We start from the raw sequence: 24,542 nt of genomic DNA, 5'->3' as shown, positions 1-24,542 counted from the left end.
GGCCGGGGTGGGGTGTGTTAGGGAGGGACGCGGGCAGGAGGCCGTGTTTGAGAAGATAGCTAACAGTGAACATGATTTCTCAAACTAGTCCGTCTTCTAGTCACTTTGGGGTCATGCACTTTCATCTGGGCAGGGTGGGTGACTAACTGGGAGCATGAACGTTGAACCTTGGAAGGGAGTTGGAGCCCTATTGCACTTGTCAAGTTTTTTACATCCTGTGTGTGATGGAGAACGTGTGTCTAAATCCCGCGGGCAAGGGCTTGAGGCTGCGCATGTGTTTGTAAAATACCAGGAGCGTAGAAATGTCTCTGGGACGTGTAGGTGGGGGATGAAGAGACAGGGGGAAATGGGGTACATGCACCTAGGATTTTGGAAATGTCATCTTAAATTGACAGAGTACTGATCTGTCTCTTCTTTTTTACTAAGAGAAAGGTGACCAGTGCGTTACAATGTAACAAGCTGATCTGATTGCATCACCAGCAGACTTTCTGGGACTTATAAATAAATGTAAAATGGAATGTTACTGTATTGATTTACCAGAGATATTTTAGTACATCAAAGTTAGGCTATTTAAAGTCTGATTCCCATAGCAGCCATAAGCGGGCATCTTTTTGCACATATAACGAGCTTTATTCCAATGTCTGGTGTTGCATTAACATCCAACTTTTAATTATTAACTGACTTGGAGTTAATGAAATTAAGACTCTTTGGCACATCAATGAGGGGGGGAAAATCTCATTTACAAGTGGTGGTTTATAGGTCCTTATCCAGCAGTTGGATTTGTATGGCAGGTTGTGACTTCAAATGCAAGTTGTCGATTACGATGAATTTCCAAATTGTTTGTACACTTTAAAAAAGCTCTGCCATAAATGCACAACACTCAAATAAATACGCTGCAACTTACTCAACTGCCCACGTTCTAATAATGCTGTTCTTTCATATTTGGCAAACGCTTTTCAAGAACAGTCCACCAAAGCTGTCTGGGTTAGCGAGACAAGCCATAGAATAAATTATCTGCACACCCTTTGTACTTGTAGTGCAGCACTTACAGATATTGCTCAGTTCCTTTCCTGCTGGGAGGGTATAGCTCTTAGATAGAGTGACCTGTCGTATTTGGAAGTTTAAATCTTGTCATACTGTTTTCCTGTCAGTCATGCATAGTTCAGACTGATTGAGAAAGAATTCTGCTTCCTTCCCTAGACCTGAAGAAGAGCTTGGTGTAGCTTGAAAGCTTGTCCCTTCCACCAACAGAAGCTGGTCCAATAAAAGATATTATCTCACCCACCTTGTCTCTCAAAAAATTCATTGACGTATAGAAGGCGAGTGGGAGCATATATATATGGGGAGAGGGAGAGAATAACGGTGTCTTCTCATTTAGCTATTCAGGAGAGCACTGTAGCATTTTAAAGGAATGTCAAAAATATCCTGGTGGGTTGCTGTTATTCTTGGAATCACTATATTTTCTAGGAGATGTTCTAGTCATGTCTGAAAAAGATGTCAGTGAAAATCTAAAAGTAGGTGACTCCCAGAAGGATGAGACTGGACAGCGAGCGGAGGAAGCTGGGTCCGTGGAGAGCAGCGGTAGGGAAGAGGATGAACCTGAACCTGTGGCTCTGACTCGGAAAAGACCCGAAGCCAAACCCTCCAGCGAGCCTATTGCTGCAGAAGAGCCAGTGGATCAAGCCCTGAAAGTATGTTTCCGTGCTGACTCTTTGAACATGCAGATTGGTAAATTGCACAAACTTTAAACACAGCAGAATCCGGGTTGTGTTGGAAACAATGATGAAGCCCTTTCCCGTAGAGTTGTGGCAGAATAGAGTTTTGCACTGAGCAATGCTGAAAATGCATTATTTTAAATGTCATTGGTTTGAATGGGTTTTGCATCAAACCTGGCAATTGGGTCTCTGAATGTACCCTGACTTCTCCCCATGAGTGGCAGAAAGTCATGGCGTTATATTAGAACTGCACAGATAGGATAGCTAAGAACTGGCTTCTTCCCATGGGGGGTTAGATAAGGGTGGAACAAATGACATTAGAACACTGACTGCACTAGAAAGGTACGGGACGGGGGGAATGAACTATGAATCAACTTCCTCTTTCTTACCTTCCTTACTGCTTCCATACCCCAACCTTCTCGCATTTTGCAGTCTCATTTCTTTTTCCTTAAAGTAGAGTGAAGTTACTTGATGGTCCAATACACATCGGATAGCTCAACATTAAACTTTGGTATTGCACATCATTCCTGAGAGAGGGTTGCATGCAGAAGAGGAAGGTTACAGGGTACCAACATTAACACTTCTGCTGTTCATTCCAGCTCTCCCTTTTTCTTCCTCCATTTTTATCTCTAGTACAGTAGTGTCCAAATTCCTTCCCTCCCAACTCTGAAATAATGCCCCACCTAAACTCCATTTAGGGTTTAGGAAGAGACCTTCATTGGAAACTGGGGAAGACTACCTCACATTTGCACCTTCCTCCGAAGCATCTGGTGCTGGCCACTGTCTGAGACAGGATGCTGGACAAGATGGACCACAAGTCTGATACAATGTAGCAATTGCTCTGTTCACTTATTCTGGCCTTGTTGCAGGAGGGTGAACTTAACCCTAACTGAATAATTGTATGATACTTATTGAAGATCAAGGAGGTCACAGATCGATATGTGTTCATGTTGGCTGAAATTCAGTGTTGTTACTACTGTTAAAAAAGAGGTTCACAAAGATACAGTTCAGAGATCAGTCAGTCACTTTGCTGTATTCCATCTCTGTTTCTCTAAATAAAGGTATCTGATTCCACTGATGCATCTCAGACGGGATGGGGATACTGGGGGAGCTGGGGAAAGTCACTTCTCTCCACTGCCTCGGCCACAGTAGCTACAGTAGGTAAGGGCTGCTGGCATTTTGCTAATTTGATATAATTGGATCAGTTGATGATTCCCTGTTCTGTTCATTTCCTCTGGGGCACCTGGCCACTGTCGGAGGACAGGATACTGGGCTAGATGGACCTTTGGTCTGACCCAGTACGGCCGTTCTTATATTAACTCTTTTTGCAGTCTAAAATCAGGCTTCAGTTTTCACAAATGTCTCCAGCTTATGCTGTGATGCTTGTCTATAAAGTACAAGATTTCAAATTCAGAAGCAAGAGTTGGCAAAAGTCAAGCACTCTGTTCAAAATACAGGGGGAAAAATCAAAAAGCCAAATGAGAGGTAGGGAGACATGTACAGCAGAATAACTTTCAGGCTTTTAAGGAGCTGGCACAAACAATGACCAGCTGAGACTTTCCCATCAGTGGGATACAGCATAAAGGCTTCAATGTAAGATGAATTCTTTATGCTGGTCAGTAAGCAAGCCAGACTGCAATTGCTTTTAGTATTGACTGGGTAACACATTGTGTGTGTGTGTGGTTAGTGCTTATATATCTATGTCTGTATCTCCTGTGTACAGCCCCTGGTGGTTAATCTTATTTCTGATTCAATCACTGCTTTTTTGGTGGCTAAAGTGAATGCAGTTCTGTCTTAGAGTTGAAGTAATAGCATTGCCTTCTCTAGGACAAGGTATTTCGAATGTCATCGAAAAAGCAGAGACGTCCCTTGGGATCCCCAGCCCTAGTGAAATCTCATCAGAGGCCAAAGTTGTTACAGGAGGTCAGTTTTTATTATTAAAAATAAGAAATGTAATTTTTGAATTTCTCCAAGTGTGGTCTAAAAATAGCACCATCTTACACTCAACAGCTCTGCTCTGTGTGTATTGAGATTGACATCTGTTTACTACAATAATGTGCCAGTGCTTATTTCTGTTAGCTCTGCAGAGTCTTAGCGTCATAGCAGAGTGATCTTAACTCTTTCTGTCTCACCTGCTGCGGCCCTCTTTTCTGTCTGAGATTTGTGCATTTGCCTGCCTGAAGCGGACGATATCTGTTTACAATCTTAACTTTGTTGTTGTTGTTTGCAAGTTTTGAAAAATAAAACATCTTCTCCCCCCCCAGATGCAGGAAGCCAGAGTTCTGAAGCAAGTAGTACAGGCGGAGTTGATGACAGCAGTTCCTCGCCCATCAGTGGAGCTTTCGGAGTTTTATCCACTCTTTCTACAGCTGTTCAAAGCACAGTGAGTGGGCGGGTGGGGTGGCTGGGAAATAGGCTAAAATCACTTATTTTTCCTTGACTCTGAAGCCTCATATCAACAAACCTTGATTCTACTCTTCATTTTATCTGGCTTTTCTTTATGAAAGTCTGAACAGGTTACCCTGGCCTTCAGATCTGCAGCATAGTGTGTGTCACCCCAATGCTCTGCTGTCTTTTCTGGTTCCCTGTAGAATAACAGGCCAAATTCAAGGGCAGATTGATTCCTGGAGTAACTCCACTAACTTCAGTGGAGTTTCTAGGAATGACTCCAGCCTTCCTCTTCATAGTCCTCTGTGGGATTGACCCAAAGTACTTGGGGTGGGGGGCAACTCGTCCTACTGACCATAGCTAATTCCAATGGGACTCTACCCTCAAGTGTAAAACTCTGGAGTGCAGGACACAGAGCTTTCCTGGTGACTGGCCCATGACTCTGGAAGAGAAACCTCACTTCCAGCAGAGCAAAATGCAAAGGCCACTTCTTTTTTTTTAAGTTTTCAGCAACCGTCTCACAACATACTTTAAAAATGGATAAATGAACATAGTCAAGTTTCTTCTGACTGAAGAGAAGAGAAAGAAAGATGTTAATTTGTGCATTTTATAAATTCAGGATGGCTGGTACAACTGTGATGGAGGGCCATACACTCCAGCTGAGCACTCCCATTAAAACATTGGCTGCTAGTGTTTCTTTCTTGTTTTTCATGCTCTTTACTGTACATGGGGATGGGGGTGTCTTGAAACACGAGCATTTGGCCCACATCACTTCTGGTATAAATCATATTTTAATAATAAATTTAAACTAACTGTAGCTAGACAAACAGAAGTATTATTTACATGCATTCTCTCCATTTGCAAATCTGCTTTCTAGGGGAAGAGTGTTATTAGTGGAGGTTTGGATGCCTTGGAATTCATTGGAAAGAAGACAATGGATGTGATAGCTGAAGGAGACCCTGGATTCAAGAAAACAAAGGGCTTAATGAACAGGAATTCTACACTGTCCCAGGTATTAGTTTCTCTCAAACCCCGAGAGTGAGACTCTCAGCAGTTTCTCTCTTTTATTTTTTTCTTCCCTATGTTTTCCTTTTAAAGAACCTTCAGTATTAGCATCAAGTGAACGCTTCCTAAAATTGTTCACTGGGGCCTTCGCCTCCCTTATCCAATTTCTCTACGCGCTGGTTTAACGCCTCTGCTTTTCCTTTTTCAGGTCTTGCGAGAGGCAAAGGAGAAAGAAGAGCAGAGGACAGCTACCGAGGTTACCATGGCTACTGAGAAGAAAGCCCATTATGGGTTACTCTTTGATGAGTTTCAGGGTCTTTCACATCTGGAAGCCTTGGAGATGCTTTCCAGAGAGAGTGATTCAAAGGTAATGGCTTTGAGCAGTTTCCTTTCTATTTTATATGTGCAGCTGAGGAGGAAAAAGGTTATATTTATGCACAAAAACCTGTTTAAAGAACATTATGATGGTTGCAATGTCAAGCACTCAAAATTTTGGAAATGCCAGAATTAAGGTTAGCTGTGCAACCTAATTTGGCCCCCTTGTGTGTATGCATTATGATATTGTCTGATTGCACGATCACATGTAATTAACTCCATCTCCTCTCTCTCCTCATCTCCTTTCACTCCCCCCAACTCCCAGACTCGATGTGCTTGCCCAGCCAGTACCAGTTTTTGCATCCTTCAGACTCCTTGTCTCAAGTTACTCTGTCTCCCCACTTGCCCTGAGAGCACAGGACAGAGAGTCTTCCTCCTCTCAGTACACATGCCCAGATCCAGCCCAGCCCAGAGCTGCAATAGCAGGGAAAGTCCTGCTCGGCCTTGCGGCTAGAGCATGCTTTTGTAGACGTAATCTTCAGCTAGAATTGAGCTGCTAATATCTAAGAAGTCTCCAGTGAGCATTAGCAAAGTGTAATAAGGGTTTATAATTGTCCAAATGGGAGTGGATTTTCACAGGGGCGGCAGGAGGCACACTCTGGATACAAGGGATACCCCTACCCTCTGCTAAATTTCAAGTCTCTGCTCCAAAGCATTGGGGTGCTAGAGCATTTTTTTTTTAAAAAAATCACCAGGAATTAGTGAACATGGGCAGAATGTATTTTTCCCTAGAATGGCTGAACCATTCTAGCTGAAATCTTCCCAGAAAAATTCATCCTGGGGCAGACAATTTGGCGTGGAAAACTTCAGCCCAAGTGGCTAAGCATCTGAAAACAGGGTCTTCATATGGGAAGTGTTAGGCAATCTTAATAATAGTGCCACGAACTTCATCTACATTATATATGTTCCATAAAAAATAAGTCTGATGACTGGTTCCTTCAGGCTGAGCAGAACGCATGGACAGGAAATGGAAAATGGGAAGCACTAAGCCGAGTGTAGTATGTTGTAGTTTAGCCTGTAACAAAGGAGCCGCTCTCTGGTTTTTGTTTTCTTTAACTATGAATTTTCCCCGGCTGTCATTTGCCCTCTGGCCAACAAGCCGATGCTTCTTCATTGGCAGCAAACGCCTGTGCTCAAGTAGTTAGCGGCAGGTACAGCTCTCTAGCTTCATTTTGACCCCTGATTTAATAAACCTGACGCTTGATTGGCTACTGGGTCACACATTCTCTTCCTGGGACACACAATTCTATTCTTCCTAGCTTTCCTGATGTGTGGGTACTGTGATATTTTTCAACCTTGGTGATCCTACTAGGTGAACACAAATTGTATCCCAGCTATTCCATTTTTGGCAAATATCAATTGAAACATCAGGAAGCCTGGTAAAGAATCAATTACTCCTTAATGGGGCCTGGCAGAGAACTCTGTCCTAAAGGGACAGCTGCATTTGGTGTCAGCATGTCATTAATACTGCTGCACTGTATCATTTCCATCTTGTTTCTCTTTCCTGTTGCATTTATGACTCTTTTTATGCCTGTCTCGCTCTTAACTAGGTGAAGTCGGTTATAAACGCCCTCTCTGGAGAAGAGTTAGACATGTTAAAAGTGGAGTTGGAGCAGCTCAAAGAAGCATTTTCATTAGCTGAATTTTATGATGATGAAGAGGAAGAGAAGAAGGGTAATAAAAAGGGATCCGCGTTTACAGGCGGGGAGGCTGGTTTTTAAACTCCAATTTAAAACCAACTAGCCTTCCACAGCAATGTGTGAAAGGCCCAGGGTCGGTTATTATTCAGCTGGTCCCTTGATCCTCAACCTATCAGCAGTTGGGAGCACTGTTGAAAGGCAGTGCCCTTAATCTCTGGGAGGATGGGGAGAACTCCTCCTCTGCAGGGACCCATTCACAGTGCAGGAGTGGACTGATTAGCTCATCCAGCGCACCTTGGGCAGAAGAAAGGAGGTCCCTCTGATGCAGGGTCTTATGAGAGAAGAAAATGAGGGGAGGATTGGGGCGGAAGGGCCTGAAGGGAGAGGCTATGTAGGAAATCCCAAGAAAATAGCTTCTTCCTAACCTCCTCCTTTCCTGGAGCTAAGGGAAACCTATTAGTAGCAGTATCTGACTTCAAAAAAGTCACTTTTTTTTAAAAGGTAAAAGTTTCTACTAGTGTTGGCCACACAGTTTGAAGGGACATCGGAAAGCTCAGAAACAACCTGCACAGCAGGGAGCATCCAGTTGTTGAAGCTTTCACTAATTTGAACATAAACGACTTTCTTGTTTCGATTTTACCCAAGGGGCCGAGCAAAGAGGGCTGGCGCATTCAGTGTTAGGTACTCTAGAGACTTATTTATCATTTTTATCTTTGTACATGATGGATCCAACAGCTTTTTTCCTGTTTTGTCAACATCTGGCCCTGCATATATAATAGGAAAACCATTGGCTTTAAATGGTCTAAAAAATTCTCTAAGGTGGTGTGCAAGCAGATGTCTTCTGAAATGCAGAATTTATGTTGTTTGTGGTTGGATGCTAGCTGTAAAAATAGAATTACCTTGACCAAAGGCTAGTTAGTCCTAGTGACATATCTATAGGCCCTCAAAACCAAATAATGCCCAATAAATTGCATTAAAAAAGACCAAGTTTGAGGGGTTTGAATCCTTTGTTGAATATGTGATTTAAAAATGAATTATATGCAGCCATTGGTTGTCAGCAATAGCTGAACCCTGGAGGCATATGGGCAGAAACAAGCTGCATGGTTATACAATGTATATTTCCTGATTATCACTTATTTGTGTAGTACAAACTATCTTACTCTACCGAGTCTGGCAAACCTGCTTTGTTTCCTTCAGGAGACGAAGATTTCACAAAGGAAATAACTGCGCTTTTCTTCGAACTGCACGTCTCTGCCAAGCCAGACAAACTAGCCGTGGTGAGTTAGCTTTGTGTCCTCTGATGGCTGGTGGGTATATCTCTGGAGACCAGGTCCTGAACTCCTGGGGAAGGTGTTAAAAGTATAAAGACCGTTCTTCCCCCCCCCCCCCGGGGATTACAAAACGATAAGGAGCATTGAAATGTTGGAGCCCTTGATAAGATGAACTTTCTTGGTCTCATAAGAACGGCCATACTGGGTCAGGCCAATGGTCCATCTAGTCCAGTATCTTGTCTTCCGACAGTGGCCAGTGAACTAGAACTTGTAATCATCAAGTGATCCATCCCCTGTTGCCCATTCGCAACATCTGGCTTTAAAATCATCTCCTAGCTTTAAAAGTGTGTCAGAAGATTATATCTGTAACAATGGCCCATTCTGTTGAAGCTACGGAAAAGGAGCAAGGGCTGTCTTTATCTATCTATCTATAAATGACAAATGTTCCTTATATGTTCTCGAATAGTTCATAAACGTCTCCAGGGTTCTCAGTACTGGAATGATCAAGTATCTTACGTATAGTTCACACACTGGGTTATTGCTGATCAGTTTCATGATCCCATAACCCAGTGTCTGAACTCCTCTTTAGGCAACTTCCTCTCCGTCAGACCAGTTAATAAATTTAGAGGAATGTCTCCTTTTCTTACCCTCTTACAATACCATTGTGGTCCACTGAGTGGCACTAACATCTATTGGAAACCCTAAAAAAACCTCTTCATTTCAGTCGTGCTGTTAAAGCAGCACATGTCATGGGTACATCTGGTAAGAAAGAAAAACAAGTGCCGAAAGTATGTGTGCACAGTAGCCAGTTCCCTTATATTTCACTCGCCCCCGCTGCAAAGTTCAGCAGGTAACTGACTTGCTTGTCCCAATTCTTTCCACCAATGCAGGGGTAGTAACCGTTTCTTACAAAGAGATCCAGTCTTCCACCTTCTGCAGAGTGCAGGAGGATCTCATCCCAATCATTAAGTGCCGTGCTGATGTGTCTGTGCCTCCTATTACACAGGCAAGGAAATCTGCTCATGACTGGATTGAAAGACTCAACGTGGAAGCTCCAAAAGAGGGGGAAATGAGCGAAGAAAACCAACAGCTGGAGTCAGGGGATGCTGACCAAGATGTTCAAACATCGGTAGAGGTAACTGGGCAAAGGAGAGAGAGAAAATGAAATCTAACCGTGGAGGGGCTGGCACATTATCCTATATTGACAACTGGTTGCTTATGGCTTTCAACCCGCAGTTAGAATTTTACATTAACTCCTAGAGATGGGGGAATAGGGGGAGGAGCAGAGTGGAGAGAAGTCTTATTTTAAAATAATAGCAAACCTATTGGAATGAGCTCTCTTTAACTCCTGCAGGATATTCATGCATTTGCCATTAGAAGTCTGGCTGAACTGACAGCCTACTCCATTGAAATGTTCCACAAAACTGCAGCCTTGGTCCTACATGGTCAGAAGCAAGAGGTGTCAGCCACAGGCCGAGCCAAAGCCCTTTCACAGTAAGTCCTTTGAATTATGCTGTAGTACCTGGTTAGGTTGCCATCCTACTGTTGGTGTAGGCATTACTGTGCAGCTTCCCTCCACAGTTCTCAGCCAGCAGTTGACGTCTGATTGCATTTATGTTAGAAATTGCTAAGGGCAGTATTGTCTTCACTAAACAGAACTTGACTGTCTTTTGTACATACAGAAATTTCTCGACAAGAACACATGGAGAAAGGAAAATATTATGTGACAGCTTTCATGCAGCGCTGAGACAGGAATTTTGCCCTAAACTTGTGCTAGTTTAGTAGACAGGCATTTAAAAAGAAAGAAATGGAGCCCACAAAATACTCCGTTTAAAGTAGTGTAAAGAGAGCCATTCTCTTTATGTAAAATGATTATTCAGTAACGTTTTGCTAGCCTGTTGGCACATTAGATGCCTAATATTAAAATCATCCTGAGCAGACTTATCTCACCGATACTGCTTAAGACAAGCAGGGACTTGTTTTATTAAGAGGCAGTTGGTGTCCATGTAAAATAACTATTTCTCTCTTACAAACAAGATGACACTTCCTGCTTGTAACTAAAAAAGCAAGTGAGTAGTGTTGCCTTTGGACCAGGCATTCCTGTTCTCTGAAATCTGCTTCCAATTGTCAGCCTTGTTCTCTTTTCAGATATTATTTGGAACTTCTCATTCTTCATATGCTATGTTATTAGACCCTTAAACATTTATATCTATCTTTTTGTTTTTAAAGAAAAATTTACGTGTGGAAGTGGGTGATTTTGTTTTACAGATGACAATGGCAAAGTAAAGAGGATTTTTTTTTTAAGTGCTTTACTACATAATTTTCCTTTTTCCTTTCCCAGAATGACTATTGTGCTGTGTAAAGAATTGTCTTCTCTATCTAAAGAGTTCACTACATGCTTAACAACTGCAGGGGTAAGACCTACTTCTTGTTTAACAGGAATGAGATTGGTTGGTCCCACTCAACCTCATGCTGCATTCAAAACGGACTGTAGTGTCCCTGAAATGCTCTCGTGCCTTTGTTCAACTGCACAGCTTCTCACGCTGTCTCAGCTTCTGTATTTTTAAAATACACAGGTGTGTTATCGATGCGCTTCGCTGCATCCTAATTCATTCCAACCTTCAGATTTTTCCCATTATCAGCCTGTAAAGCTGGTAACTTTTCAGCCTGGATCGGAGTTCAAAGTGAACTTTACTGAAGTAAAGCCATCCAGCTCAGACAATTTCTTTCCATGCTTTGAGGAGACTAAGTAGCTAATGTCTGCGATGATGAAGGTGTAATTATTGTAGGGTATTATGTACCCCTCTCACACGTTGGTAGCCGAAATGGTGGGGAAATTCTGTTTTATGTTTCTATGGTTTGTGATGTTCTCCTTCACGGGTTCTCCTCTGCAGAGACAGAGAGCTGTCTCTGAAAGGAACCCGCTGTTTGCATATACGCACAGTGCTCAACTCAGACACAAGACCCTTCCATTGTCCTAGACCTAGTTCATACCAGCCTACAGCTGCTTTTGTTAGAAATATGTCCCATTAGCTTGCTTTAATTCAGGAAGCTTTCCCCAGTTCATCTGGAAGTATAGAGCACGCTTTTGGTACATGCTGGGACTTGTGCAAGTCTATATTGTCATACTATGGTCCACATCCTCAGCTGGTGTAAATCAGTGCAGCTTCACTGACGGGGAGAGGGCTATGTCGATTTCTAAAGTAGTTGAGGATCTGGCCCTGTGTTTTGTTTAAAGGCAATGCAATCAGATTGTCAAGCTGGATGATATATCTCTAATCTTTTCAGGTCAAAGAGAAGGCAGATGTGCTTAACCCATTAATCACTGGAGTGTTTTTGGAGGTCAGTTATGATACACTTACAGCTACTAATGTTGAAATGTGGACAGACTAGTCAATCCCCACTTCATTATCCCGTTTCATGTCCAGTTTTCTAAACCATGGCTTAAGACTGCTTCCCCAACTGGTAATTTACAAGTCTTAATAGATATCCAAGGGAGCATTGCTACTATCATCTGTGCCAGATGTGCAATGTATTTGGTAAAGTATAAACATGATCCCTTCAGAACAGTCTAAAGAAGATGCAGCAGAAGGGAATGTCATTTTGTGAAATGTCTGCCTTTCCTGTCAGCTAATTGGCAATTCTCCTTCAAACAACTCCCAAATTTCAGCTGGTAAACATAAGAAATTCTACAGATTCAGACAAAACCAATTAGCTTGTCTTTCTAAACACTGTAATTTAATAAGATTTTCAGTGGTAGTCTTGCCAGGAAAACTTGATTCTGGTGGATTTTTTTCAACATGCCTCTTTTCTCCAGTTAAATAAACAGTAACCATTTCTCAGATAGAAGCAAGGTAGAATTGGAATATTTGCAAACTACCAATAAACAAAGGCGGTAAAATATTAAAGCCAGTCCTTACATGTTAATCCTGGCCTACTAATGAGACTGAGCTGAAACTTTTCATCGGGCTCACACTATTTTGTTTAATCTTTCGAGAGAGAACTCATTCTAAATTGGTGATGAAAAATCCATGTCCATTGTGTGGATGGGCAAAGGGCTGCAGCTTTCAGATAGTCACACGTGGTGTGAAATGTTGCATTAAAAATTTCAAACTTCCCCACTGAAAGTCTGAATAGCCATCCCCATTTGCTTGGAGTACCCGAGTAGGGGTTCTTATGCTTGAAAGACAAGGATTTATTATTAGCAGAAATCGCTGGTTTCTGTTTTTGCAGCTCGCTTTTCCCTCAGGATCTCAAGCTGTTCACACGGTTCAGGGGTATCGCCTGAATGCACAGCAGATTTCACAGTCCAGTAGGCTGTGGGGCTCTAGGAATTGCTAGAGCTGGGCAGACCTGCCAATAGGAAACTCATCCTGTTTTCTGTTAGAAACTCAGCCCAAGTCTGTTGAAAGCCTGTAAAGCTTCTAACTGGACCATGGATGACTTGTGTGATTTGGCATGAAACTTTGTTTCAATTGATGATCGATTGCTTTGAGTGTGAGCTTCCAACCTGAAATGTTTTGTGAACCCCTGTGGCTCAAAATGGTAGACTTTGCCACAGCTCTAGCAGTTACAGCAAAGGGCTAGAAACCTAGAAACTGCTGTGTTCATATCTTGGACAAGTCACATCATTCAGTGTGTGACAATCCATACGCTTCCCAACTGATTCCCGAAGTGGGTAACTTCTAATTGAGGGGGTTAGGAAGAAACGTTCCTTGTTGGTGTGTGCTTCCTTTCTACTGCAGGGTTTCTTATGCCTTCCCCTGAACAGCTGGTACTGAGTATTCTCAGAGACAGGATACTGAACTAGATGGATCAGCTCAGAAATGGTATGGCCATTCTCATGAGTCAGTTGGCCACCTTTTGCCCAGTGGGATAAACTGGAGTTTGAAAAGTAGACTTAACTGAAAAGAAGTTGGTGCATCTGAGAGTAGTAGCCTGATATTGCTTATGTATATTACTCATCAGTGACCATATAGTATACACATGTCAAGCAGAAATGAAGACTGGTAGCATGAATGGCTCTAATGTAATTTGTTTTGTTTTGTAGGCTTCAAACAGTGCTTCGTATATCCAAGATGCCTTCCAGCTACTCCTGCCTGTGCTACAGATCTCTCTGATCCAGACTCGAACTGAATTATCACAGCAGTGAATTAATCCTGCTAGTCGAGCAGAAAGCACATCTGCCCACTTGATCGTTCCCTTGCCTGGGAATGGGGTAGGGACAGAAAATAAACGAAGCTTTAATCACTGGTACTACAGTGGTGATGATAAAATGCTGACTGGCCAGGTCTTAGCTGTACAATTTGTCAGGAGACATGAAGGATGCAATTAGCATAGTCTAGGCATCTGGGCAATCTGGCAGGTTAAAAATGCAGGTGGTTTCTTAGGGTCTGGCTACACTTAAACTGCTACAGCAGCGCAGCTGTGCCTCTGTTGTACTTGAGTGTAGACACTACCTACGCTGACCAAAGGGGTTCTCCCATCAGGGTAGGCAATCCACCTCCCCAAGACGCAGTAGCTAGGTCAATGAAGAATTCTTCCGTCCACCTAGCTGTGTCTCTCAGTGGTGTGGATTTTTCACACCCCCGAGAGACGTAGCCGTGCCGATGTAAATTCCCAGTGTAGACCAGTCCTTAGTTTGGCTGACTGTTTATCACTCTTTGCTCTGCGCTCCCATAGCTGAGTATGTTAATGAGCTCTTTCAGGAAAGACTATTTTGAGGATGATCGAAGCTAAATCACTCTAGAGAAAAGACTAGGGTAACCGGTTAATGAGTATTTAACCAAACTCTCCAGTTGAGTTTGAATTTCGAGGCACATATTTATGTTCCTGCTAAGTTTGTGCTGGATACAAGATACGGCAAGGTTCAGAGTCTCAGGAATGATTTCAGCTTTGAAAGAACAGAATCTAAGGTCCCTGATGCTCTGTATATCCAAAAGCAGCAGCTTGCTGAAGGGTGCTGATCTCTTACATACGTACTGAGGTCTGGGATGGGGCTTGAGGATTTTGACGTGTTTCTCTTTCCTGCAAGATGTTTGCTTCAAGAAGACAAGTGTTGCACTAGGGTTACACGTAGGCCCGTTAGTGAGAAGAAAGCTGTAACAGGGCTGATTTGTCCAGCGTAACAGGGTGCGTGGCCCTGTAGTAATAAATGAAGGGCAACCAGAAGGGATGGGTTCCTGGTCAAGTGATTAAGACAACAGAGCAGAGAATTTCTCATTACCTTTCAGTACAACTTGACCCATGAGTCACTGTCTGCGTGTACAGACGTTTGTCACATATCACTGAAGGACTTCCTTAGGCTACTGTCTAAAAGTGACGCACTGCACTACTTCATGTCTCAGTAAGAGGCGATTAGAATACGTCCGAGAGGAAACAGCTTGACACTGGCACTGGGACTCCTCATCTGCTCCACAAGCTGCCGTTCCACACAGGGCGTCTTTTTCTTTGTGCTTTAAAAACTTCCTTATTTTGTTACTTTTGGCACTCCGTAGCTTTTGAGCTTCTTCTCTGGAAGGGAACAGCCTCTGCTGCACCAACAGCGAAAGAAAAAGGTGGCTTAAACGGAATAAAAAAGGAGTCCAGGCAACTAATGAGAGTAGACTGCTGTCATACCTGCGTTCCTCAGTATGGGCTCATCAGTAATGATGAATCTCTAGTCCCAGCCTTCGACCTCTCCAGGTTTTAGCAGGTCTTGCAAATCACTACTCTTGGGTTTCATGCTTCCCTGCGCTCTGCTCCATTGATGCAGCTTGTTGCCAAGCAGCGGGAGTTGTTTTTTACTACAGAAACCCCTTTTTGCAAATAGCTTCTCCTATTTTGTATAGCTGTAAAAATCCTTGCTTCACTTTTGTTTGAATGATCAAATCTGTGGATGCATTGACTTTTCTAATAATAAAACCATACATGGAATGAGTGTTCAGTCATTGCCCTGAGAATCCTACATATTTGGGGAGCGGGGGAGGGGTCAAAGGGATGGGGAGGAAAGAACAACCCCCCATACACACACACTCTCTATGCTCTCTTCTTTCACAAGGCCATTCTGTTCTGTATATGTTCTTATACTGCGCTCATCACCAGAGTGTCTGAATAGCCATGGGTCATTTGTTCTGTGGCCAGGAGCTGAGTTAAATGCCAGTGCTGTTTCACGTATCATGAGCTGGCAATAACGAATCTGGCAGTATTGCTCTGGGGTGCCAATGCACTTGTGGCCTCACTCTATCTCCCCCCCCCCCCCCGGCCCTATCGCTGAGCAGCGTTTTTAGATATGTATATAGGAGAGAGGCCAGAGCTCCATTCTCAGCCTGGGGCGACAGTTGCCACAGATGCTATCAAGGAAAGTGCATTGATGCTTAAAGTAGCATTGTTTTCTATTGAGCTCCCTTTCCCAGCCTCTGGCTGTGGATTTGAGCCCCATATTTACCAGGTCTTACATTGGTCCTGGGGTGTTTTATCCCCCACAGTCAGCCAGAGAGAGACAGGCTCTTTGGTGGATGTTGTAAATTCTCTGAGATGTGCTACTGGTTCAATGATGTAGACTTTATAAGCTCATGATTAAAAGGAAGTTTCTGTACTAACTGACTGAACGCTATTTTTGTTCCGATGCCACTGTTCCAAAACCACCCAACGCTGACCCAGAATCTGGCTTAGTACCATGAAGCTGACTGAGTAGTTCCTACAGCAATAAGAGAAATGCAAGAAGACAGTCAGAATTGGATGTGTCTGTCTTCACTTCCCTCTTCGACTGCTGCCACTGGTCAGGTTTCGCTACTCCTGTTCACAGGGGATGGGATTTCAGCAAGTAGTCTGCGTGTTTAGTGCTTTTCTCCACAGGCAATCCCATTGAAATCAAACGGGTGGCAGAATCAATCTCTAGAGAAGCAAGATTAGTTGAACTCAGGCTGCTAGTACCAGCGTAATTGTGTGGGATCGTTTAAATCCAGGACGTCAAGTGGGAAATAAGCAGTGATAGCAAACGAGCTATTTAGAAACAATCCCTGAGTCTTTGCAAAATGCCGACCTCACTGATAAAGCCTTGTCATAAACATACAGTTAAGGGTAGCATAAAATCCCTCCTTTACCTGTAAAGAGTTAAAAAGCTCAAATAACCTGGTTGGCACCTGACCAAAAGGACCAATGAGGGAAGAAGATACTTTCAAATCTGTGGGGGAAGGTTGTTGTTTTGTCTCTCTTTGTTGTTCTCCCCGGGTCAGCGAGGAGCCAGGGCTGGGAAAATACATCTCCTAAAGCTATACCTGAATTAAGCATCTAAGATTACAAATTGTAAGTACTAGGAAGGAAATGCGTTAGGTTATCTTTTATTTTAGCTTGTGAATTTTCCCTAGGCTAAGAGGGAGGTTTATTCCTGTTTTTCTGTAACTTTAAAGTTTTGCCTAGAGGGGAATCCTCTGTGTTTTGAATCTTGTTGCCCTGTAAAATTACCTTCCATCCTGATTTTACAGAGGTGCTTCTTTTACTTTTTCTTTATAATAAAGTTCTGCTTTTAAGAACCTGATTGGTTTTTAGTGCCCTAAAAACCCAAGGGGCTGGTCTGTGCTCACCTTGTTAACCTATTTGGTTGGTATATTATTCTCAAGCCTCCCTGGGAAAGGGGTTGAAGGAGCTTGGGGGGATACTTTGGGGAACAGGAACTCCAAGTGGTTCTTTTCCTTGAATCTTTGTCTAATTCACTTGGTAGTGGCAGTAATACCGTTCCAAGGACAAGGAAGAATTTGTGCCTTGGGGAAGTTTTTAACCTAAGCTGGTAGAGATAAACTTAGGGGGTCTTTCATGCGGGTCCCCACATCTGTACCCTGGAGTTCAGAGTGGGGAGGGAACCCTGACAAGGCTACAGGTTGAGAAATAGAGAAAATGATAAACGAGCAGAGTGAATTAAGAAGAATGGGTTTTGATGAGGCAGCAGCAGCAGCTTTTCAAACGCATACAGCGTTCTCGTCAGAAACACCCCAAACAGCTACATTTCTCTAAGGAATAAGATGGCAGGACTGTCAGGCGAGACGTTCAACAGGAATGCACTACAGTAACAAGGCTAGAATAGCCTCATTCTTGCTCATACAAGTAGTCAATCTAATTTACCAAAGAAAACAGCTATAGAGTCAATGCAAGGGCTTACTCAAAGGCGTTGTCTGACTGCACTGTTTTCACATGAATAGAGATTCTATTACTCAGCCTGGCTGGTGCCTGAACTTGATGAGAGCTGGAAGTTACCTGAGAGCTCCGGGTGCTTGTTCTTTGAGGAGGTGAGAGGCTTTCTAGACTAGATAAGAGGGAGGCAATGAAGCGTGAAGTGGGGAAAATGTAATTATTTTCTTTCATTCAATGAGATTCTGTTACATCTGGACTCAGAAAACAGCCTTCTACCAGCTGCTGTGCTAATGTAAAAAAAAAAAAAATCTATATTCTGTACTGGATGGAATTATGGATATTTCCTCCCAGCGCTTGCCCGGCTATATCCCCGCTTGTTAATTTGTTTGATTATTAAGATACAAATGTGGATAATCGGAAAAATGTTCTACGCGCCTGGGGAGCGCAGTCGATTTCCAGCTGGCTTGCAAAGGAAGAAACAAAGCTCTGCTATCAGCAAGCGGTGGCAGCAGGATTGCCAACCGGGCAATCAAAGCCTCAAGTGAGTGAGGAACTGGGCTGTCCCGAGTGGCTCAGATAAACAATGAAATGGCATGGCTCCGAACTAAAGAGAGAGAATCAACCAGCCCATGTGGGGCATAGCGAAGCTGAAATCTTTCTCAAAGGTGCCCGAGTGCTAAATAAACCAGCTTGTCTACACAACATGGCAGTGGCTTGAGCTTGGCGGGAGCCTTGTCCATGGAAGGATGGGCTCAAGAGTCAACAATTGCACCCTGTTTGTGGCTGTGACTCAAAACAGTCTCTCAGCTCTGATCTACATGGGAAAAGTTTTTGTCTGGAATAAATTTAGGGTTTTGTGGAGGGAGGGGGGAAGGAGGAGGAGAGAGAGAAAACTACCTTGAATCCACACACTGAAAGTTCCTTTTTTGAACTATCTGGCATCTTACTCTGCGTTAATTAATCCCCTTTGGAAATGTTAATAGACTCCTTTAATCAACACATCCATGCTCCATCTTATCCTGGCAGAGGCTCAATGCAACAGACTGTAACAAGGAGCACCTGTCATTTGGGAGCTGGCCAGCTGTTTGTACACATCTCCCATGGTACTGCTTCAAGTCAACAATCACAGTCTCCCAGAAGGAAAGGTGGGTAGTTGTGTGCATGTTAATAGACAAACTAGACATTCCACCTGGCTGAAATGTCTCAAAACTAACGTTATAGGTGATATTTCACTCTCGATTGGGATAAGTATGTTGGCTGCGTGACTACCTTCCCCTCCTGCTTTGCTTGGTCTTCAATGCTCCGTTAAGTTCAGCACACATGAAAGTGATGAGTGTCACGCTGAGCAGAGTCAAGCATACTTCAATCCTGGGAGCAAACCAACAAGAAAGTGTTTCAGTCAACTGTACTGCTACAGTCTGGCCGAGATAGAGAGGCAGTCTCTGCAGGCCTTTTACGGGCTCATGTTGACGGTTTAAACAGCAGTGACTGATATTCTGCACTAGCTGAAGCTTCTGAGTGGACCTCAAGTGTAACCCCAAGTTGAACAGTTTTAGAGTCCAGCCTGGAGCTGGCAAAGGCATGGACCACCATGATGAGGTCACCAGCAGAAAGGAAAAGTCGTGATCTCTACGTCAGAATGCCTGTTAAGCTACTGCTGTCACCTGGGAATTGCAACGAACGGGGATGGATCCCATGAGATGCTGAGATTGCAGACTGAGTCCCCAGGCTCTCTTCTTTCAGCTGAGAAATTTTACGTGCACCTCTGGAACCCACCAACTCCATGCCATAAATGCTCACAGCAGATCACTTGATTTCCCTTCTTTGCCTCTTCTAGAGACTCAAGTTAGTTGTGCTTAACAACACTCCAAGCTCCCTGGGCCCTGGTCTTGTGCCATAGCAGGATGGGCTTTTTTTATATTTCATCTCTAAACTGCCCTAGTAGTTGTAAGAGATGCTCCAGGTCAATGCAAAGCACGGTTAATTACATGCTAGCGATGCATTCTTTATGATGCCTCCGAGAGTGATTCCTGCTGAGCGGTAAGTGTTTGAGGGAGTTTGCCTGAAGGGAGAACGGTTCAATTCCAGAGGCATATCTGGTGTAGCTGGGCTTGATCGTTAGGAGACTAAACTTTGCAAATGAGAGCTGAGCTCTGCGGGGGCAGCCCAGCCAGCGAGCTGGGGGAATCTCCTCAGCATAATGGCCAGCTGAATGCCTCTACTCTGCCCACCCCATGTAGGGACATGCTGGAGATGGATTGGACTAGAATGCAATGTGGTCTGGCTATAGGGTATCCTGCTGCCTGCAGAATCCAGGAGGCACAAGGACACGCCCACGCTCCCCCATCTTCGCTGCCTGCACTCTGAATTGGGGCCCCAACTTGCAATGAATTATTTACTTGGTGAACTGAATCCTGTGTGTGTGAATTCAAGGGCAGCAGTGTGGGGGCAAAGAAACCTAACATGTTTTAAGACTGAGCTTGATGAATTTATAGAGGGGATGGTATGATGAGATTGACTACAATGGCTCATGGCCCATCCGCGACTGCCATTAGCAAATATCTCCAATGGCTGGAGTTGTGACCGTCGACGGGAGGGGTCCGAGTCACTACAGAGAATTCTTTCCCAGGTGTCTGGCTCTTGGGTCTTGCCCACATGCTCAGGGTCTAACTGATCGCTATATCTGGAGTCAGGAAGGAATTTTCTCCTAGGTCAGATTGGCAGAGTCCCTGGTGTTTTTTGCCTTCCTCTGCAGTGTGGGGCATGGGTCATTTGCTGGTTTGAACTAGATTAAATGGTGGATTCTCTGTAACTTGAAGTCTTTAAATCAAGATTTGAGGATGTCAGTAACGCAGCCAGAGGTTATGGGCCTATGACAGGAGTTGATGGGTGAGGTGCTGTGGCCTGCGATGTACAGGAGGTCAGACTAGATGATCATGATGGTCCCTTCTGGCCTTGAAGTCTATGAGTCTATGAATTACCCCCAACCAATTTTACTCATTCAAAATGGCAAAGGTAATTCCCACTTCCCGGGGGTGCTGCAAGGCTGAATTCATTAATTCTTGTAAAGTGCTTTGCAGTTCCACAGCCCCTCAGGATCTCAAAGTATTGTCACTGTTCTTTCATCGTATCAGTATTGCTGGAAATGAGGGCGTTGCTTGGAAGAGGAAAAGCAGGGAGGAGCATATCCAGGCAATGTTTCGAACGAATACTTTAACATTATTGGCTACTACGGTCGTTAGGTATTTAGCTAGTTAGAACTTGGAGTGAAAGATCGCTGCAGGGGCAGACATTAGAGGGTGCCGTATATGAAAGGGAACTAACTGTCCACTCTAAGATATTCATCTGTCTGTTGTAGTGCCCCGTGTGTCAAGTACACAGCCTTCCTGGAGTAGCTGTTGGCCTGATGATTGCGTATGTGAGAGCAAATATGACATAAGTAGGAGAGAGAGATTCCTGTCTTAATGGCTCTTCAAGCATCCTGGACGACCAGCAGCTGCCATAGCATTCCAAGCAGGGGGGGGGTTTGGACTGAGTCTTGGGACCCTGTTCCTGCTTCCTCTGAAGTCAATGGCTCAGCTCCCATTGTGCTCAGCATGGCAGGCTTGAACACTCAATGTCCATATGGTGGGCGTTTTCCAACCAACATAGCAGCCGTGTCCTGCCTAACATGGGTCAGAAGTTCTTGAATGAGTCCGTGTTAGTCAGGCAGACAGGTTACTGCGCACCTGGGCTGGGTCCCTTGCGTTTCCTGGGATCGTGTGATGCCAGAGGAAGATGGTGGAACCAGTTTTTCTGCTCTGGCAGTGGAACTGGGGAGGAGACAGTACAAAATGACAAGACAGGAACTGCAGAGCTACTGCTACCAACTAGAAACTTGGGAGGCCGCTTGCCTTTTCCCCTGCCAGGTAAGGCCACTTTCTTCTCCTCCTTGGTGTCTTTCTGGGGATTTACAGCCTGGCTTTGTTACATGGGGACTCTGAGCAGTGGGGAAATGCGGGGAGTGATTTAGTAACAGGTCCCGCTCTGTTTGATTTCAGGCACTGAGACACAGACATTTTTGCTTTGAATCCTGTTCTGCAGTACTCCCGGAGGGGGGAAATTGCAGTTCAGAAAGCAGTCCACCTGGACAAGGCTATAGCAGGGGTGGCTGTTACCATTTGTAAATTCTTCGTGCCCACAGGAAATAGCTAAATACAGATTCGCATATTTGCATAGGCTTTATGAATATGCAGCTTTGTTTTATTTGGTCTATAGGGCATTCCGGTTTGACCTTTTACTTTGGTTCATTCAGGCCTGGTCTACACTAGGCTTTTATGTCGACTTTAGCGCCGTTATATCGAATTAACCCTGCACCCGTCCACACCAGGAAGCCATTTAGTTCGACATAAAGCTCTCTTTAAATCGATTTCTGTAATCCTCCCCAACGAGAGGAGTAGCGCTAAATTCGACATGGCCATATCGAATTAGGCTAGGTGTGGATGGAAATCGACGGTAATAGCTCCGGGAGCTATCCCACAGTGCACCACTCTGTTGACGCTCTGGACAGCAGTCCGAGCTCGGATGCTCTGACCAGCCACACCCCCGGGAAAATTTGAATTCATTTTCATTTTCCTGTCTGGGCAGTTTGAATCTCAGTTCCTCTTTGGACATCGAGGGGAGCTCAGCAGCAGTGGCAACTATGCAGAGCTCTCCAGCAGAGATGGCCGTGCAATCCAATAGAAAGAGGGCCCCAGCATGGACTGATCGGGAAGTCTTGGATCTCATCGCAGTGTGGGGCGATGAGTCCGTGCTTTCAGAGCTGCGCTCCAAAAGAAGGAATGCTAAGATCTACGAGAAGATCTCCAAAGCCATGGCAGAGAGAGGCTACAGCCGGGATGCAACGCAGTGCCGCGTGAAAATCAAGGAGCTGAGACAAGGCTACCAAAAAACCAAAGAGGCTAACGGACGCTCCGGATCCCAGCCCCACACATCCCGTTTCTACGAGGCACTGCATTCCATCCTGGGAGCGGCCGCCACCACTACCCCACCCCTGACCGTGGACTCCGAGGATGGGATCATGTCGGACATGACAGCGGACGGGGAAGAGGAGGAAGGAGATGAGGAGGACGAGGCAGTCGACAGCGCTGGCACCGCTGATTTCCCCGACAGCCAGGAGCTCTTCATCACCCTTACCGAGATCCCGTACCAACCGTCCCCATCCCTTACCCCGGACACAGAATCAGGGGACGGATCAAGCAGTAAGTGCTGTAAACATGTAAACATTTATTTAAAACAGAACGGTAATATTTATACTATTAACAATGTATATTTATAAAAGTGCTGTAAACTAGTAAAAAAATAATCAGGTACAAAACAGGAATATTTACAAAGGTAACAAATGGGTTTTGCATGATTTCTCTGTCTTAGGCTCTTCTCAATTTAGTCCCAAGTATTTTAAAAAAATTTCACAATGTCCGTTACTACATGATTCCCAGGCCCAAGACGCTCCACTCCAAAGTCCCAGTGCACCTACGCGAAAATCCGGTCAATGTGGCCGGGGATCGACGAGAAATCCTCGTAGGAGAACTCCTCGTAGGTCTCGTGGAGGTAGAGCTCAAGCCTGTTGATCAGGTTCCGGGGTAGGGCGATCTTAGTGGGCCCTCCGTGGTAGCAGACATGTCCCCTCCATGCCACAATCAGGTACTCGGGGATCATGGCCCGACATAGCATGGCGGCATACGGCCCCGGTTTCTGCATGCTTTCCCGCAGCATGCGTTCTCTCTGGGTGTCCGGGATCCTCAGGAGGGTGATGTCGCTCATGACGCCCTGCTTTGAATTAGGGAGGGGACTGTTAGTATTGGGACTGCTTTACAGCCACGCGGTGGAGGGAGAGGGGCAGCATACAGGGATCTTTCCCTGGGACAGCCGCGAGGGGGTGGGACAGGGGCAGAGTTGATGCTGTCCTGATTGCTGGCAGCAGAGACTGGCATTGCTTTCAATGTGAAAGGAGGCCAGTGCTACAGCTGGAGTTTTAAGCAGCCACAAGTCTGCGGCTTACCATTATTGCCCGCTCCAGAAGTTCAGGTCTCCAGCCACAGTTCTCTGAACACTCCAAGACCTCCGCAAGTCCACAGGCACTGAAGGCGACGGCCGAAAATTCGACCTTGTCCTGAGTGCGCATGTGAGAGGTTCAGTGCATGGTCTTGTTCACAGAGAAAGACTAGGTTCTTTGTATACAATTTCATTTATCTGTCTCAGGAATTCACTCCCTTTTTAAAATTCACACAGACACATCTGCGACTGTCTCCCAACCCAGCCTGTCAGCACACTCCCAGAGGCTAGCGCAGATTAGGCGGAGGAAGAAGAAGACGCGTGAAGACATGTTCACAGAACTAATGGGCTGCTCCCGAGCCCAGGCAGCCCAGCAGACACAGTGGAGGGAGAACTTGTCACAAATGCACCGAGCAGTCATGGAACGGGAGGAGAGGTGGCGTCAGGAGGACCAACAGGCTACTGAAAAGCTGCTTGGACTAATGAGGGAGCAAACGGACACGCTCCGGCGCCTTGTGGATGTTCTGCAAGACCGGAGGCAGGAGGACAGAGCCCCGCTGCAGTCTATCTGTAACCGCCCTCACCCGCCACCAAGTCCCACACCACCCTCACCCAAAGTCCAAAGAAGGAGGGGCGGCAAGGGCCGTTAAAACTTTCAATCAACCCCTGCAGACTGCTCTAGCAGTAGAAGGCTGACATTCCCCAAAATTTCATAAGTCCTTTCCTACCCACCTCACACAAGCCCCCGTCCAAGTTTCACCCCCCACGTTTCATGTCTGGTTCGCAATAAAATGTTTGTTTCTGTTCATTACTGTTTCGGTCAGGTTCTTTTGAGGGAGAGTCTGTCTGGAGGGGGGGAAGGGGCTTGGTAATTGGACAGGACAGTCACCTTTAGCAGGCTACAGAGGCGGGGTCAGGTCCAGCATCAGGACACATACACAGTGCAGTCACTGGTTACCCTGGTCAGTCTGGGAGGTGCTTTTCATGTTTTGGGGGGGGGGGGGGTG

The 24,542-nt window shown here is 44.9% G+C and overlaps 1 protein-coding gene and 1 long non-coding RNA gene across 3 annotated transcripts in view; both read left to right on the top strand.

The window, feature by feature from the left end:
* Nucleotides 1–88: 88 nt before the first annotated feature.
* On the top strand, nucleotides 89–13,869 carry FAM114A2 (family with sequence similarity 114 member A2). Of its 2 annotated transcripts, none has more exons than XM_024214213.3 (13): nucleotides 89–1,691; nucleotides 2,777–2,876; nucleotides 3,543–3,638; nucleotides 3,980–4,098; nucleotides 4,981–5,115; nucleotides 5,317–5,475; nucleotides 7,034–7,157; nucleotides 8,321–8,400; nucleotides 9,401–9,529; nucleotides 9,749–9,888; nucleotides 10,736–10,808; nucleotides 11,683–11,736; nucleotides 13,445–13,869. In XM_024214213.3, exons 1-13 carry the CDS (start codon nucleotides 1,482–1,484, stop codon nucleotides 13,544–13,546), a joined length of 1,521 nt encoding a protein of 506 aa, XP_024069981.1. In that variant the 5' UTR covers nucleotides 89–1,481; the 3' UTR covers nucleotides 13,547–13,869. The 2 variants fall into 2 exon arrangements, with proteins under 2 accessions (XP_024069981.1, XP_024069982.1); XM_024214214.3 differs by having other exon boundaries at nucleotides 91–1,691; nucleotides 3,986–4,098.
* A 3,729-nt stretch (nucleotides 13,870–17,598) lies between these two features.
* Nucleotides 17,599–24,542, top strand: part of LOC112116602 — an 11,905-nt gene continuing 4,961 nt past the window's right edge. The window contains exon 1 of the long non-coding RNA XR_002908918.1: nucleotides 17,599–17,657. This is a non-coding gene — a long non-coding RNA (uncharacterized LOC112116602). The remainder of the gene's footprint in view (nucleotides 17,658–24,542) is intronic.

The sequence above is a fragment of the Terrapene carolina genome, unplaced genomic scaffold, assembly GCF_002925995.2.
Source record: "Terrapene carolina triunguis isolate 2854851 unplaced genomic scaffold, T_m_triunguis-2.0 Scaffold629, whole genome shotgun sequence".
NCBI classification, from domain to species: domain Eukaryota; kingdom Metazoa; phylum Chordata; order Testudines; family Emydidae; genus Terrapene; species Terrapene triunguis.
This window is presented reverse-complemented; position numbering and strand designations above follow the sequence as displayed.